Source organism: Jaculus jaculus, chromosome 2 (assembly GCF_020740685.1).
Source record: "Jaculus jaculus isolate mJacJac1 chromosome 2, mJacJac1.mat.Y.cur, whole genome shotgun sequence".
NCBI classification, from domain to species: Eukaryota; Metazoa; Chordata; class Mammalia; order Rodentia; family Dipodidae; genus Jaculus; species Jaculus jaculus.
Window position 1 is genome coordinate 173249792 of NC_059103.1, and position 16123 is coordinate 173265914.

The following is a 16123-nucleotide window of genomic DNA, read 5'->3' on the forward strand; positions in this document are numbered from 1 at the left end:
GGTCCTCTAGGGATAACAAGAATGAATGTGGTCGACTAAGGAGAAAGACTACATCACTGGACCTTGAAGTTCGAAGAGAAATACTGGTAGATTTCCCTGAAATTTTATTGGTGAACTGTGCTCTCTGGGAGAGAAATAAACTAGGTGGCTCTTACCCAACAGGACTAATAATTCCCAAGAGATCTACCTGGGAATGCCCTATTTTTATGTGCTTCATTCAACCCCTTCTTTCCAGTATACTAGGATAAAACAAGTAAGTGATGGATAATTTTTCAAAAGAGAAGGGCAAATGGAATGGAGGTTTTATGTTGCTTGAACCCTAAAAGCAGATTTGCAACAGTTATTCAGAGTGGAGTGAGGCTCGCAAATTGAAGCTGCTGGGTACCTTGTAAGTGTGATGTACCAGTAAGAGTTAATCTGGCTGACTTGATTAACGATGTAGTGGTTTAAAAATGCCAGAAAACTGAAACAGGAGGGTAGATTAAAATAAGATATTCAGGTGATCCTGAAGCCAACAGAGAGACTTTTGAGGCCATAGGTTGGGAAAGTAAATGCTGACCGATTAAATCAAACCTCGCCAGTAACAACCTAAGTTAAATTGCCAGGCTGGTTAAGCCAGGAACAGAAGTAAGAAGCAGACAGCCCTGCAGAACAACCCTTCTTACCATATGGAGACACTGGGCTGTGTAAATGTTCAGGGGTGCTGTAAGCAAGAACCCTTTACCCCTCTCATCCCAATCCTGCCTTAAATGGTAATCTGTTCTGTGCTTGCCTACAAAAGTAACCACTCCTCCTTTCAAATAAAATGCCTATGATTCCTAATATTTAGATCATCCTTAAACATTTCATTAGTAATCTGGTCTATATTAGTAACAAGCATTATGCAGGCTGGTTCAACAGGGGAAATATCCCAGGAAATAATGAGGACAAGATCTTCTGGGTAAGGAGTAACACTCAAAATTCTCCAATAATGTCTGGAGCAAGCTGCCTTTCAAGATTAATGAGCAAGTTGATGATCTGATGGGCATAGTCAGGGCTAGACATAAGTTTCACTAACTTTTGGAGAGTTTCCATTAACATTAGGAAAGAAAGAGGAGGAAAACACCCTTTTATTTCTGGCCTTGTATAATTTCCCTGCCCCAAATTAAAATGACCAACCATTACAAATTTCTGTGTTTTGAAATTAGAAGGTAACCCTGGGTTCAACCTTTGGTACCAAAATACTTATCTCTTTAACTCTAAAAAACCCCACAACCCCTTAGAAACAAAACAAAACAAAACAACAAACAAAAACCTTGTGATTCATTCTATAAATTTTGTGAATTTTTTAACTTACAAGATCCTGTCGTTCTGTCATGCTCATTTTCTCTACAATTGACCAGAACCAACGTTTGAACTGTAGGAGCTTCTCAGCATTTTCTCCTAAGAAAGAATGTAAATTCATTATACTCTATTAGATGTGGTATCTGTGGAATATTACTAAACTTATGCTAAAAATAAATACAATTAAACTTATTTAAGATAAGTGTTTTCTAAGTCCTAGTACAGGAAACTACGGTCATTTACCATTTGCATATGGTAAAATCTAATAATAATGTAACCAATCCTGAAAAGACTCATCAAAATTAATAACCACACGACTTTTAGTCCCTTCTGTAAATCATGATTCTTCTGTGACCTTAAGCCAGAGCTTCTCAAATTAATGAATTTATAAATCACGTGGGATCTTCTTAAAATGTGTATTCTCAGGCCAGGTATGGTGGCACATGCCTTTAGTTCCAGCAGAGGTAGGATAATCGCCATGAGTTTGAGGGCACCCTGAGACTACATAGTGAATTCTAGGTCAGTCTAGGATACAGTGAGACCCGACACCTCAAAGAATATTCTTATTTACTCACTGAGTATAGACAATGATAGGAAAACACACCAGAGAGCTACAGATGATACATACACTGCTGATCTGAGCCTCTCTAGACACTTTTCTTTAGTCTTCCCTGTTTTGTTTGTTTTCTCTCCTATATGTTTGTCTTATAAATGAGACAAATTTTTCTATGAACTGAAAAGTACATTAGAAAGTGGCACAAAAACAATTATAAATAACAAGCTATATATTTGCCAACTGCAAGGGGTAATAAAAGAAATATTACTCAGTGATACTTGATAATCTGGCTAACTGCAAAGCAGAATAAATGGGAAAAGTGGCACATATGTAATAATCTTGGCTTAGAGACACATTCTTTTCCTAGTGAACTTCTTATAGTTCTTATAGTTTCTCCTGTTTTACTGCAAAAATCTCCCTGTTTCAAGGACTTAAAAAAAACAACTACACAGGGCTGGAGAGGTGATTCAGTGGTTAAATGTGCTTGCTTGCAAAGCCTGACAGCCTGGGTTCAAGTCTCCAGTGCCTACAAAGAGGTAGATGCATCTAGAGTTTGTTTGCAGTGACAGAAGGCCCTGGTATACCCATTCCATCTCTCATTCTCTCTTTTGCCAATAAATAAGAGTATTTTTTTAAAAATTGCAGAGTAAGTCAAACACTGAGACAAAGCTTATTCTAGAATATTGCCGCTATATTTTTCTTCTAGATCCTCTATGGGTCTTTTTGATGTGCCTTTGGAAGTAAATAACAAGTCCAACTTTACAAAGCAAGCATTATGCAGTGACTTTGAGACACTAAACATGGATTATTTTTAATCAGAAGAGATAAATCACTTTTGTACCACAAATTTTACCTATGTTCTTTAAACCACGTGCGTGTGTTTTCACCACTGTTTTTGAGGCAGAGTATCATTATGTATCTGAAGTTTGGGATCCTTCTGCCTCAGCCTCCAGAGTCCTAGGATTTCAAGCATATGCCACCACACCCAGCTAAACTATGTAGTCTTTAAAACCTAAAACAGCAGGGCTGGAGGGAGGGCTCAGTGGTTAAAGGCACTAGCTTGCAAAGCCTGATGGCCAGGATTCAACTCAATACCCACATAAAGCCAGATGCACAGTGGCACATATATTTGGAATTTATTTGCTGAAAAAATATCTTAAAAGTAAATAAAACCTAAAAAATCAAATTAACAAGAATTAATAATGTCATGCTAAACTATCAAATACTATTTAGTTCAATCATAACTTTAAAGATAACACTGATATTTCCTTGAATGCCTAAGTGGGACTCTAGTACCTAAGCAAAGTTTAAAAAAATTTTAGTTTCTTACCTGACTCATCATTGAAAGAGGTGAAACTGATTAGCATTTGCACATTAACTTCACCACAACCATTTACCAGAAGCCTAAAATCTTCTGCTGTTAAATCTTCTAATGAATTTTTTGGAAGCACATCTAGTAGACCTTTCCTCATTGCCTAGACAATTAGAAAAGTGCTCCTTTTATTATAATTTTCCCATTTATTTATTTCCACATAGCAAGTATTTGTATCATTAAAACCCAATATCCAATTTTAGCATTCTAAAAATGTCTTCCATTTTAAACCACAGAAAAAAAAGATGTTCTGTATTTTGAATTTCCTATTACAGATTCAAGACAAAAAAAAAGGGGATCCAAAGTAAGAAAACACATAGTGAGGAGCTGGTTTCAGAAATGAAGTAGTATTTTTATATATCAGCATCTAATTGAAGCCATTCAGTATAGCTTCAGTTTGTCAAAAATGGTGTCCTGTTGGCATCCTAGAAAAGTATGATAATGAAAACAACAAACTCTAGACTCAACCCCCCAAATCTAGAAGCCTACAGATAAAAATTACCTTGTAACAAACAGTGTCTCCATTGTCTTACATGCATTAATTCCTCATCTTGCAAGAGGAAACCAAGTCACCTAGATCATAAGTAATCAGCTAGGTGGTGGTGCAATGAACACTTTAAACTCAGTTTGACCCCAATACTTACATTAATTACTTCAGAGTAAGGCTTACCACCATGCCAAATGCATATAGCATTTTGTTTTGGAAAAGGGAAAGAACTAAGTAGCAAGCCTGATGCTGATTTTTAAAAAGACCTGATCAAAGGATCAGTTGTTAGCTGAAGTCTGAGAACTTCATTTCTGGGATGTTCCTCCCTTACTGATAAAACTGTTTTAAATGCCCTTCATTAAGCTTGCCTTGACTACTTGTGAAAACAATGTGATGTAAACACATGATTTCCTCTGAAATTTTAGTATTCATGGCCAATTATACAGGCAGAAAACACCTACAAGACTAGCCATCAATAAAAATTCTAAGCTCAGACAGACTTCGCTAAGCAAACACTGCACACACACAGGAAGTGTGCCACCTGTGCCAGCTCAAGCCCTGCTCTGCAGAGAACACTGGATAGTTTCACCTGGATTCCCGAAGACCACGCCTAATATACCCAGAGGACGGAGGTCTGCATAACTGACTCTGATCTGAGTCCAGTGTCTCCTAACATGAGTACGTTAGCAGTACGTATGGTGACAGGTCCCTAAGAGAACTGCATTTCAGCCCTACAAGCACCCTTTCAGTTTTCTGTTCTCTAAAGCTACTTTCTGATGATAAAAGAGTATTTCACTAGTATTATCTAAAAGAAAACAAGTGTGCTGTCTGGACTCTCAAGTTTAGTTGTAATTTATCTGTTAAATGAGTTCATTTTGGCTTGAACTGTGTATACACACTGAATATAGAACTAGTTTACAACAATTAGACAAAAATAGCTTCATCAAATGACACAACACATTCTAGGAAACACTTACATGTAACGGCTGTTCTGCAACTACCAACATTCTGTGCTCTGCATATTTCCTCACATACTCATACACATTCTGAGGAGTGACTGGTATATTTACACCATTTGGAATAAGTTCAACCTGAGAAAAATTTGGCAGTGCCATTTAAAGAAATTTTGTCAAAGCATTAATAATAGTTCACAAATATTTATTACAATTTAAGAACCTGAATCTTTATCTGACAAATATCTTAAAGATAAACCTAGATTGGTACAAAAAATATCTTCTACCTCTCATTTTTACTCTTTTGTGGTGTGTATGTGCATGTTCCATACAGAAGAAGGCCCACAGGTTGAAGCCTGGTCTCTTCCTCAATCATTCTTCATTTTGTTCTCCAAGACAGGGTCTCTCAACCTACTTGCCCTAATTCCCTGTTGCTGCTGCTCAGGTGCAGGGTTGATACACAGGCTGCCATGCCCTCCTAGAAATTATGTGGGTGCTGGGTTATCAACGCTGGTCCTCAAGCTTTCAAGTTTTATCCATTGAGCCTTCTCCCCAGTCCCCATTTCATGAAATCTTAATCCATCTCTGTTAAATCCTGCCATGCTCATTTTTCTCATGCATACATGTACATTCATCTCAGTCTCTATCTTGGTCCCAAACTAAACTGCTTCTATATGAAACAAGCACAACAGATGAACCCGATTCTCATTCCAGAGTCAGAGAACTGCATATTTACCTGTCCTCCTCCCTCTTCTTTACACAAGTCAATTGCAAATGCTAAGTCCATTGCTGAGAAAACAGCATCTGCATCTGAGCTCTGAGAGGCAAGGATTAGCTGCCGTAAACTCTCATACATTACGGGATCAAAGAAAGCAAAATCGTGCCAGTTGACCTAAGGAAAAAAAAATCATGACAATTTAAAAAGTAATACTTTTACTCAGCTCACTAGTAAATTAAAATGTATAATTCATCTTTTATGGGTGAGGTGCAGTGTGGAGGATTGAACACAGGACCTTGTGCATGCTAGGCAAGTGCTTTACCACTGAGCTATATATCCCAACTAATTTTACCTATCTGAAGATACTCAAAAGATTTTCCTACCAAATATGTAAAACTGCTTTAAAGCGTTTAAAACAATCTTTGGCTCTAACAAAAAGTTTTAATTTTCAAAGTATAAAATGTTATGGAAGGCAACAGTATGACAGTTGTTCTTCAACCTAAGTTTCAGAAATAATTTGAAAAGCTAGTACTGTTTATTGAGTGATGATTATGTACAACATCTTATTCTGAGTTAAATATACATCTCACTGTTCTAGGTAAGTATCACAAAATATAGATTATTAAACCCAAGTCATTGACTGCTTGTGTTATGGTTACATTATGTAAGTCTACCTGATTCCATAGGCTGTCATATAAAGATTCAATGTGTTAGCATTTTTGTTGTACGTTCTGCTGAGTCAAGTTCTCTGCACAAAAGCATTTTAGCTGGAATGCTTTATGAATTAAGTGGGGCCACAGTTTAGAAATCAGATATATCACATGGTATCTTTATAGTAACAAAAAACAATATTCTGTGGGTTTGATAATTAGAAGATTATAGCCTTAACAATACTAATTTATATTACATGTGTGTGGTATATCCATCTAGGAGAAAGACTTTAATAATGCTACTTTGTTAAAAATACTTTTTTTATTTTGGCAAGTCCAACAGACTGGCCTTTTTTAAAAAATATTTTTATTTATTAGAGACAGAGAGAAAGGGAGGGAGGGAGAGAGAGTGAGAATGGGCATGCCAGGGCCTCTAGTCACTGCAAACGAACTCCAGACGCATGCGCCACCATGTGCATCTGGCTTACGTGAGACAAAGAGAACCAAACCTAGGTCCTTAGGCTTCATAGCCATGTGCCTTGACTGTTAAGCTATTTCCCCAGTCCCACCCCCCATTTTAAAAAATCTTATGTGAGAGACCAAGAGTAAGAGAATTGGTACGCCAGGGCCTCCAGCCACTAAAGTATCTTTAGAAACAGTTTAAATCAAAAGCTGGATAACAAGCAGTATATATTAACTTTAAGTCCCCTCCTCTATCATGAAGAAATATGCCAGGCTATCGGTCAATCAACACATAAGGAAAATAAGCTAGCTTCATCACCCAGAGAAAAGTACCAAGCATGTTGTGCTATGTTTTCTTCCATTCCTTTCCCCCTAATGTGAATCTTAACATATATTTCTGAAGTCGGGATGTTATTTGTATTTACTAAACTATTTCTATCGGCACTACCACCTGCAATAACTAATTACAGATTATTTCTGCTGAGTGTTATTTTCCAGGCACAATGCTATTTCTTTGCCGCTTTTATTTATAAATAGACAGGATCCAGATCAGTAAGGCACCAACCATAGATTTGTTACCCACATTATCATTTCTTCTTATATGAAGGTGTTATCTATCTCATTAACTATCTGACATTATGCTTGAATGCTACACAGTATGATTTATTTTAAAAGAAAATGTTTGTAATTATAAAAGCGGTTATATTCAAACTTACTTTTCTACCAAGCAACACTTTAATTACATGTCTATTCAATGTGATAGGACATAGTTCATTTTGCAACAGACATAGTCCAAGAATCCTAAAAATAGAAACAGAAATATGATTGAAATTCAAAACTAATTAGAGAATAGGTAGCCCCACATATACATACATAATATACATATATTATTTTGAGAAATTCTCCACAGCCTCATTTATATGTAGTATGAAACAAAACACATACCCAATCTTAAAACTACATTTAGGCAAGTGTGTAATCCCAGGCCTGGGAGGCTCAACAGGAAGTCATGAATTTGAACCTACCCTGGACTACATACCAAGTGCAGGGGCTAGGGATGTAGCTCAGTGGTAGAGAGCATGTGACAAAGCCTTGGGTCCAGTCCCCAGCACCCCATGCTCTCAGATTCAAGTATGAATTCTTTTACCTGCCAATGTTCCTGAAACAATTCAACCTTGCTTCTGTGTTTTTGCCAGGCCTTGGAGTATAAAACCCTCTTTTTCCAGGTTGATAAAACAAGGGGGCATTATCATCACCATCATCCGTATCATCTAAGTCCATATCTACTACACTTCGACTGGAGCCATGACGCTTTCGGTTTTCCTAATAACAGAGTAACAAGAGATGAAGCTCATATATATATACATATATATATATATAAAATATATTTTTTTAAATGAAATATATGAATTGGCTCTCTGAAATAATTCAAAGAAAAGTCAGGAATGACAAGTACATAATGATAACAAAGATAAACTTTTTCTTAAAATTTTTATTTATTTATTTGCAAGCAGAAAGCAAGCAAGGGGGGAGAGAGAGAGAGAAAGAGAGAGATAGAGAGAGAATGGGCACGCCAGGACCTGTAGCCACTGCAAACAACCTCCAGACACATGTGCCCCTTGTACATCTGGCTTATGTGGGTCCTAGGGAATCAAACCTGGGGCTAAAGATAAACCTTTAACTCACCTTTTCAGAACTACAATACATACATGTACATATTGCCTTAACATGTTATTAAAATAAAAATCATTTATGATTATATTATTATTGTTGTTGCACCATTTGGTGATGGAAGAAAAGATTTGGTCAAGTTATGTGTAAAGATTATTTTAGACTAATTTGCATTTCCTCCCTTCAGTGGGACCCTTAAACATCAATTTGTTTGGTGATTCTAGAAAGTCTTTTGCTTTAATGTTTTGGTTGCTAAGTAAAAAGATCCATCTTCATCTAGGTGATTCAAAATTGTAATCCTCCTGTAGGCTGTTCACATCTTGGTCTTGCCAGCAGATGAACTCAATTAAAAAAGACAGAAAAGCTACGCCTACCTTGACAAGATAACCCAATGGGGGCTTGCACCTAAAACAAGACGAAATTTCTCATCCACTCAAATCCTCCTTTATAGGAGAGTGAAAGGCTAATTCACCTCTTTACCACAGTTTGACTATAACATGCTTGGACAAAGTTTTCTTTCAGCTTGATGTTGAATTTATAAATCAACATCCAATACCAAATTCATTTTTCAGTCTTATTTCTTCAAATGTTTTTTTTTTTCCTATAGCAACTTCTTCCTCCTATCCTTCTGAACACTGCAAAAATAATGCTGTCATTAGATCTTTTAAGAATGTCTCACAAGCCCTGAAACTGACAGTTGTTTTAAAATCTTTTCTCTATTTTGTTATTGCCATTCTCTTATTCGCCTAATCCATGAAATAGTTTTTCTTTCAGAGACTGCACTTCTAATTTCTTTGGCTATCTCTTATCAAGTTCCCATCTCTTTGTTGAGAACACTCTTCTTCCACTCATCTCAGAGATACAGATCTTGCAAAGTCTGAGAATTCCTACAAGTGCTCATCTTCGTATTACCATCTACAGCTCCTTTACCAGGAGAACTGGTCAGTCTCTCCTGGTTGAGTAGTGCTCGAGCCTCTGAGGGTTTGTATCTTGGACACTCTGAATATTAAACTATGCAATGTTTGGTTGTGTGGGAGTTTGACTGGATGGCCCCCAATATATGCAGGATTTTATTAAAGTTTGTAATTTAGATGTGTCGCCACCTGGCTGGAGGTGGTTTCACTGTGGGTGAATCCTAGAGTCCAGCCCTAAGGTAGGATTGGGAATTCCAGTCTAAAGACATGCAGAGGGCTTGAGCTTCAGCTGGAGTTTCCTGACGTGTGCACGCTTGCTTTTTGGTGGTGGCTTGTGACTATTCTTTCTCGGCCCTATGAAAGCAGTCTGGCGGCTTCTGCCGTTACGGATCTTCCCCTGCTTCAAGTCATTCCCTTCCTCCAGTAACTGTGCTTGCTCTGGAAGTTTATCCCGGCAACATGTGGCTGTCTTCTGCAGGTTGTATGAAATTACTACAAACTAACCCTCTCATGGGAGAGAGCACTGCTTCAGCAGTTCAGAAATTTCAATGCCATTTAAGTTTCAAAGCCTCAAACTTGCTACATGGGTGTGTCCTGCATGTGCATCACTCACATAATCTCAGACTTGGGCAGCATGCATGCATGCACGTGAGCACACACACACACACACACACACACAAATTCACTATCAAAGGCTTTGCTATCTTCAGTAAGATTAAGTAACATGGACCAGTTTAACCCTCCTCCCTGAAAAGATGCCACACAGGTCATTTTTCCAAGTTCTGACTTGCCTTTTCAATCACTGTGTACTACCGTTTAGTTTTTCAGAATTCACAGGTAATTCCAAATGTATTTTTAAAAATTGAGAAAGAGAGAGAGAGAGAGAGAATATGAACATATGGGTGTGCCAGGGCCTCTTGTTGCTACATATGAACTTTGGACGCAAGTGTTACTTTGTGCTTCTGGATTTATGTGGGGATGAGGAAATGAACCCATGCTGGCAGGCTTTATGCAAGTACCTTCACAGGCTGAGTCATCTCCCCAGTCCCCTATTTTGTGTAGACAGTGAAAGACAAGATTTTAGTGGATTTGCTTCCCTTGGCACGTACTGGTAACTTCAGAATGAAATATATTATGCCCAAAGAGACTCTACTCTATACCATACCATAGATATATTGTGTTTTCATTACACCTTTGGCACCAATTACTTCCTGGAGGAATGGGGCTGAAAGAATTGTCCTATAGTACTGGTTAACAGCATCATGGTATCTCTAAACTAAAGCATGATTCAGTCTATACTCAAACAAGTAGCCAGTGGCTGGGCACACTGAGCCAAACAATCTTATTATTTGATTCTTTGAATGATAACCATATATCTTTTTTAAAAACATTTTTTGTTTATTTGTTTGGGTTTTTTGTTTGAGGTAGGGTTTCACTCTAGTCCAGGCTGACCTGAAATTTACTATGTAATTTCACACTAACGGTGATCCTACCTCTGCCTCCTAAGTGCTAGGATTAAAGGTGTGGGCCACCAAACCGTGCTAAAAATATTTTTTGTTTATTTACATGAGGGAGAGACAGAAAGTAGGGGTGGGGAGAGAATAGACACACCAGGTCCTCCACCCTCTTCCAGCAACTCCAGATGCATGTGCCACCTTGCACATCTAGCTTATGTGGGTCTGGGAAATCAAACCTGAGTCCTTAGGCTTTGCAGGTAAGTGCCTTAACCACTAAGCCATCTCTCCAGCCTGGTAACCACATATCTTAACTTTACTTCTCTTTCTGTAATCATTCATTCTATTTATAAAGCTCCTTCCCAAGTCTTGCTTCCCGCTCCACTTTTTTGGCTTATCACTTAAACTCTAAGTAATTATATATATTGTAAAGAAAATCCCTTACCTGTACCTTTTCTGTGGAGTCTAATAATCCAAGATCCAAGATACTATCAGCACCATTTTCCCTAAAAACAAACAAAAACCTTTCATTTCGCAGATAATTGAAATGGGTAGAATTTAGTATGAAAAACACACACTAATATTTAAATTTGAAGTCCTCAAATATTCAGGACATGTACTAGTCCTAATGCAGTTCTGGGGAGCAGATGTCAATAATAAGTATACTTTTGGCCGGGCGTGGTGGCGCACACCTTTAATCCCAGCACTCGGGAGGCAGAGGTAGGAGGATTGCCATGAGTTCAAGGCCACCCTGAGATGACAGAGTTAATTCCAGGTCAGCCTGGACCAGAGTGAGACCCTACCTCAAAAAAAAAAAAAAAAAAATAATAATAATAATAAGTATACTTTTAAAATATTTTAATTTATCTGTAAGCAGTGAGGAGAGAGAATAAAAATGCGCATGGGGGAAAGGGGGTGCAGTAAATAGGCACACCAGGGTCTCCTACCACTGCAACTGAACTCCAGATGCATGCACCACTTTTTTTTTTCCAAGGCAGGGTTTCACTCTAGCCGAGGTTAACCCAGAATTCACTATGTAGTCTCAGCCTCGAACTCAATGATCCTACTACCTGTGCCTCCCAAGTGCTGGGATTAAAGGTGTACACCACCACAACCTGGCTACATGCACCACTTTTTATGCCTATGGCTTTACATAGATCCTGAGGAACTGAATGTAGTCTGCAGGCTTTGTAAGCAAATGCCTTTAACCACTGAATCATCTTTCCAGCCCAGTAATTCATATATTTAAAGCCTACTTGCTAGGGATGGAGACACATGCCTACAATCCCAACACTTGGGATCCTGCACTAAACTTGCAAGTTCAAAGGCAGCATAGGCTATATGAGGCCCCTTTTTCAAAAACAAACAAAAGCACTCCACATCTATAATTCAAATAGTGCTACATCTATAATTCAAATAGTGCTAAAGGCTCCATGATTTAAGACAAAATATATGCAGTCTTTATTACGGCTCTAGAACTTCAGCCCAAAAGAAGTGTAATAGAAGAAGCAAAAACAAAACAAAAACAACAACAAAAAACTCAGGAAGCAATTAATAGTCATCAAATTTTCTAGAGTAATTATATGTTGTAGAATTCCTAATAGAATTACTAAATTACTACTAAAAAGCATTTTATAGTATGTTAGTTGAACTCAATAGCATATACTACTAAATTAGCAATATTTACATACAAAAATTTATCCAAAAACTTTCATTCATCTCAACTTTTTCTATAACAGGCTAAGCTCTTATCAGTGGAGTATATCAGCTCCAGGAACAATACAGAGAAATAAAGAAAAAAGGCTTAGAAAAGAATAGCAGTAGTAACAGCAAAGAAAATAAACTATGAATGCATTTATGGGGCATGTATTAGTCTAATGTAGTTCTGGAGAATAAACATCCAATAATACACATTTGAAAATTCACTAGCTGGGGATAATGGCATATGTCTGCAATTCCAGCACTTACGAGCCAGTACTACATCACAAATTCAAGGCCACTTCAAGTTCAAAGACTTGGTACATTCAAAGACTTTGGAAGTGGCCATTTAGTTCCAAGTGCTCAGCCTACTTGCTCATACTACCTCCAGGACAATATCTAATCTCATTTCTGATTCAAAATCATGATTAGGGTGATTGCTTTGGCAACACATATACTCAAACTAGAACGATACAGAGAAGATTAGCATGGCCCTGCCCAAAATTGTGGTTAGGAAGAAACAACAGAAAATTCTGTCTGAGGTCTCAGTGGTTGTACGTAGACACATATGGGGTCCTCAGCACTCAGAATTTTCATTTAAAATAGTCTGTATTTGGAGCTGGCAAAGTGGCTCAGCGATTAAGTGCTTGCTGCTGGAGCAGGAAAGCTGAAGATTGGCCAAGTTTGATTTCCTAGCACCCAGGAAAACAGCTGGATGTGGCCATACATCTAACCCCAGTCCAGCAGGATGGTAGAAACTGGAAAATTGCTGGTCATGCTGACTGAAAAAAGCAGTAAAAATCATCGTGTTGGGTGAGAGAGACTGTCTCATCTCAAAGACATAGACAAGCAAAAGGACACTCAACCTTCTCCCCTAGCCTCTGCACCCACGTATGCATGGTTTGCACATCTGTACATACTTTGTGCATACACTACACACACATCACATTGCTTACCATACATAGTCTGCACTCTCCACTCCCCTATGCTTCAAAGTTGGCTCAAGATAGAAGCCATTAAGTATGGCTTATCTTTCTTATTTCTTTTTGTAAGTTTTTTTTTTGTTTTTGAGGTAGGGTCTTGCTCTAGCCCAGGATGCCCTAGAATTCACTATATAGTCTCAGGGTGGCCTGGAACTCATGGCAATCCTCCTACATCAGCCTGGGATTAAAGGAGTGCACCACCACGCCAAGCCTTGGCATAACTTATCTTTCTAATGTCACTTTTATTTGTCACTTTTACAAAAGAGGGGCTTTTAGATTTTATATTCAAACAAATATATTTTACAGTACAAAAATCAAAACTGAATCTGGAAGCCTAAAAGAAATTGCATACTTAAGCCGGGTGTGGTGGCACATGCCTTTAATCCCAGCACTCAGGCGGCAGAGGTAGGAGGATTACTGTGGGTTCGAGGCCAGCCTGAGACTCCACAATGAATTCCAGGTCAGCCTGGACCACAGTGAGACCCTATCTTGAAAAACCAAAAAATATAAAACTAAAAATAATAAAAATTGCATACTTATGGCAAGAAGTTAGGACATATACTCACAAAATTCTTTTAAGTGTAATATGGCTTCTTGCCAAAGGTATTATGATGAAAAATTTGAGATCTACTTCTTTCACACGATTTCTAAATCAGATGTAGTAGCTATAAATTCCAGCATTCAGGAAGGTGAGCCAGTAAGTCATGAGTTCAAAGCCAGCTTGGGCCACACAGTAAGACATCTCTTTTATAACTAATAAAACATGAACAATTTAGCTATCACACTTATGGGCAGGGGGAAGGCTCAGCAGTTAAGGCACCTGCTTGCAAAACCTAATGACCCAGGTTTGATTCCCCAGTACTTGTGTAAAAACAGATGCACAAAGTGGTACATGCATATGGAGTTCGTTTTGTTTGCAGAGGCTAGAGACCCTGGTTCACCCATTCCATATCTATCTCTGCTTGCAAATAGATGAATAAAAAAAAAATATTTTATTTATTTATTTTGGTTTTTCTAGGTAGGGTCTCACTCTAGCTCAGGCTGACCTGGAATTCACTATGTAGTCTCAGGCTGGCCTCAAACTCTCAGCAACCCTCCTACCTCTGCCTCCTGAGTGCTAGGGTTAAAGGTGTGTCCCACCATGCCCGGCCCAGAAATATCTTTTAAAAAACCATTTGAAGTATTGTACTCTATGGCATAATCTTTAAGATACAGTAGCACATAAAAGCTGAAAGAAAAAAAAAAAGCAGCAGCAGCAGGTAACGCTTAAACTGAAATACAGTCCCAGTTTCACACTTTACCGTCCATGTGCAATAATTAGTTCCATGGCCTCATCTACTCTAGCTCTTAAAGAATCTTCACTTGCTAGAAGGAGAAGCAGCTGAGCTGGGGATAATTCCAACAGCATGCCAGTGATTTTACTTGCAAATGCCTATAAGTGAAAAATAAATAGTTACTTGCTTAATTCTCCTTGTTAAAAGCTACAACCAAAAAGAAGATAGAGAAATATAAGAAACTTGAATATAAAAAGCAATTCTTGGGTTGGAGAGATGGCTTAACAGTTAAAGTGCTTGCCTGCAAAGCCTAAGGACTAAGTTCAATTCCCCAGCACCCACATAAGCCAGATGCACAAGATGACACACGTCTGGAGTTTGTTTGCAGTGGCTGGAGGCCTTGGCGTGCCCATTCTCTCACTCTCTGTATCTGCCTCTTTCTGTCTCTCTCAAATCAAGTTTGAAAAATATTTAAAATTTTTAAAAATCATTTTAATTCAAAAGCAAAAGGTTGCCATCCAGGAGAACAGTAGTTATATGCACAGTACTCACGGGTTGCATTGCTTGTACGCGGGGATAAAGCCTCTCTCCAAGTGCCTGGCGGTGTGCTGGCAGAGGGTCAGGATCATCACTAGGATTCCCCTCAGAGGCAGGTCTGAAGGGCCGGGTATCAATAGAAAGCTGTCTTCTGAAGTCTCTGTGACAGAAGAAAGCTTTTATGACTCCATTTCCTTTGACTAAAAGGTAAAAATAATCAGTACAACTAGAACCAAATTAGAAAACCAGAGTGTATGTATTATGCCCAAAAGATATGTCTAAATAAATGATGTTTGAGAGAAATAAGGATTATCTAGATTTTGTCACTGAAAATCTATTTGTAATGTATAATTTGATACTCAATAACAGAAAATTAAAATACTGGAAACTAAGATACTACCCAGGGGCTAGAGAGACAGCTTAGTGGTTAAGGTGTTTGTCTGCTAAGCCTAAGGACCCAGATTCAATTCCCCAGTACCTATATAAGCCAGATGCACAAGGCAGCACATGCATTTGGAGTTCATTTATAGTGGCTAGAGGCCCAGGGACAACCATTCTCTCTCTAATAAAATATTTAAAAAGGAGACTACACAAAATTCCTGGACATTTTAGGGAAAAATGTAAGTCATTCAGATATGAGAAAAATTAGATGTTAACAAAGTTGGCCACAATTAAGATATTAAGATATTAAGACAAATTAAAGACAGACAGATGCACTAGGAGTTCATTTACGTGAGGCCCTGGTGTGCCCATTTTCTCTCTTCCCTCCTCCCTTTATACCTGCCTATTTCTCTTTCTCTCTCTCAAATAAAGAAGATAAAATATTTTTTAAAAATTAGCCCAATATAGTGAAGCACGCCTTTAATTCCAGCACTCGAGAGGCCAAGGTAGGAGGATCGCCATGAGCTCAAGGCCAACCTGAGACTACACAGTGAATGCCAGATCAGCCTGGGCTAGAATGAAACCCTACCTTGAAAAACCAAAAATTAAAGTAAGAATAACATAATGGTAATAAAATGTCAATTAGGCCAGATGTCGTGGTGCATGCCTTTAATCCCAGCACTTGGGAGG

At 38.2% G+C, this 16123-nt stretch overlaps 1 protein-coding gene and 1 non-coding gene across 6 annotated transcripts in view; one reads left to right on the forward strand and one right to left on the reverse strand.

Moving 5' to 3' along the window:
- The window catches only part of Ubr5 (ubiquitin protein ligase E3 component n-recognin 5), a 158411-nt gene that overhangs the window by 2402 nt on the left and 139886 nt on the right, over positions 1 to 16123 (reverse strand). For all 5 annotated transcript variants that reach the window (XM_045144166.1, XM_045144168.1, XM_045144167.1 and 2 more), the window contains 9 exons: positions 15068 to 15212; positions 14543 to 14673; positions 11006 to 11066; positions 7669 to 7844; positions 7238 to 7322; positions 5428 to 5583; positions 4716 to 4829; positions 3210 to 3354; positions 1337 to 1422 (listed from right to left, as the gene is read on the reverse strand). In XM_045144166.1, coding sequence (XP_045000101.1) covers positions 1337 to 1422; positions 3210 to 3354; positions 4716 to 4829; positions 5428 to 5583; positions 7238 to 7322; positions 7669 to 7844; positions 11006 to 11066; positions 14543 to 14673; positions 15068 to 15212 — 1099 coding nt within the window. The remainder of the gene's footprint in view (positions 1 to 1336; positions 1423 to 3209; positions 3355 to 4715; positions 4830 to 5427; positions 5584 to 7237; positions 7323 to 7668; positions 7845 to 11005; positions 11067 to 14542; positions 14674 to 15067; positions 15213 to 16123) is intronic.
- Positions 12692 to 12793, forward strand: LOC123459075. The gene has a single exon (XR_006636001.1). It is a non-coding gene; the product is annotated as a U6 spliceosomal RNA (small nuclear RNA).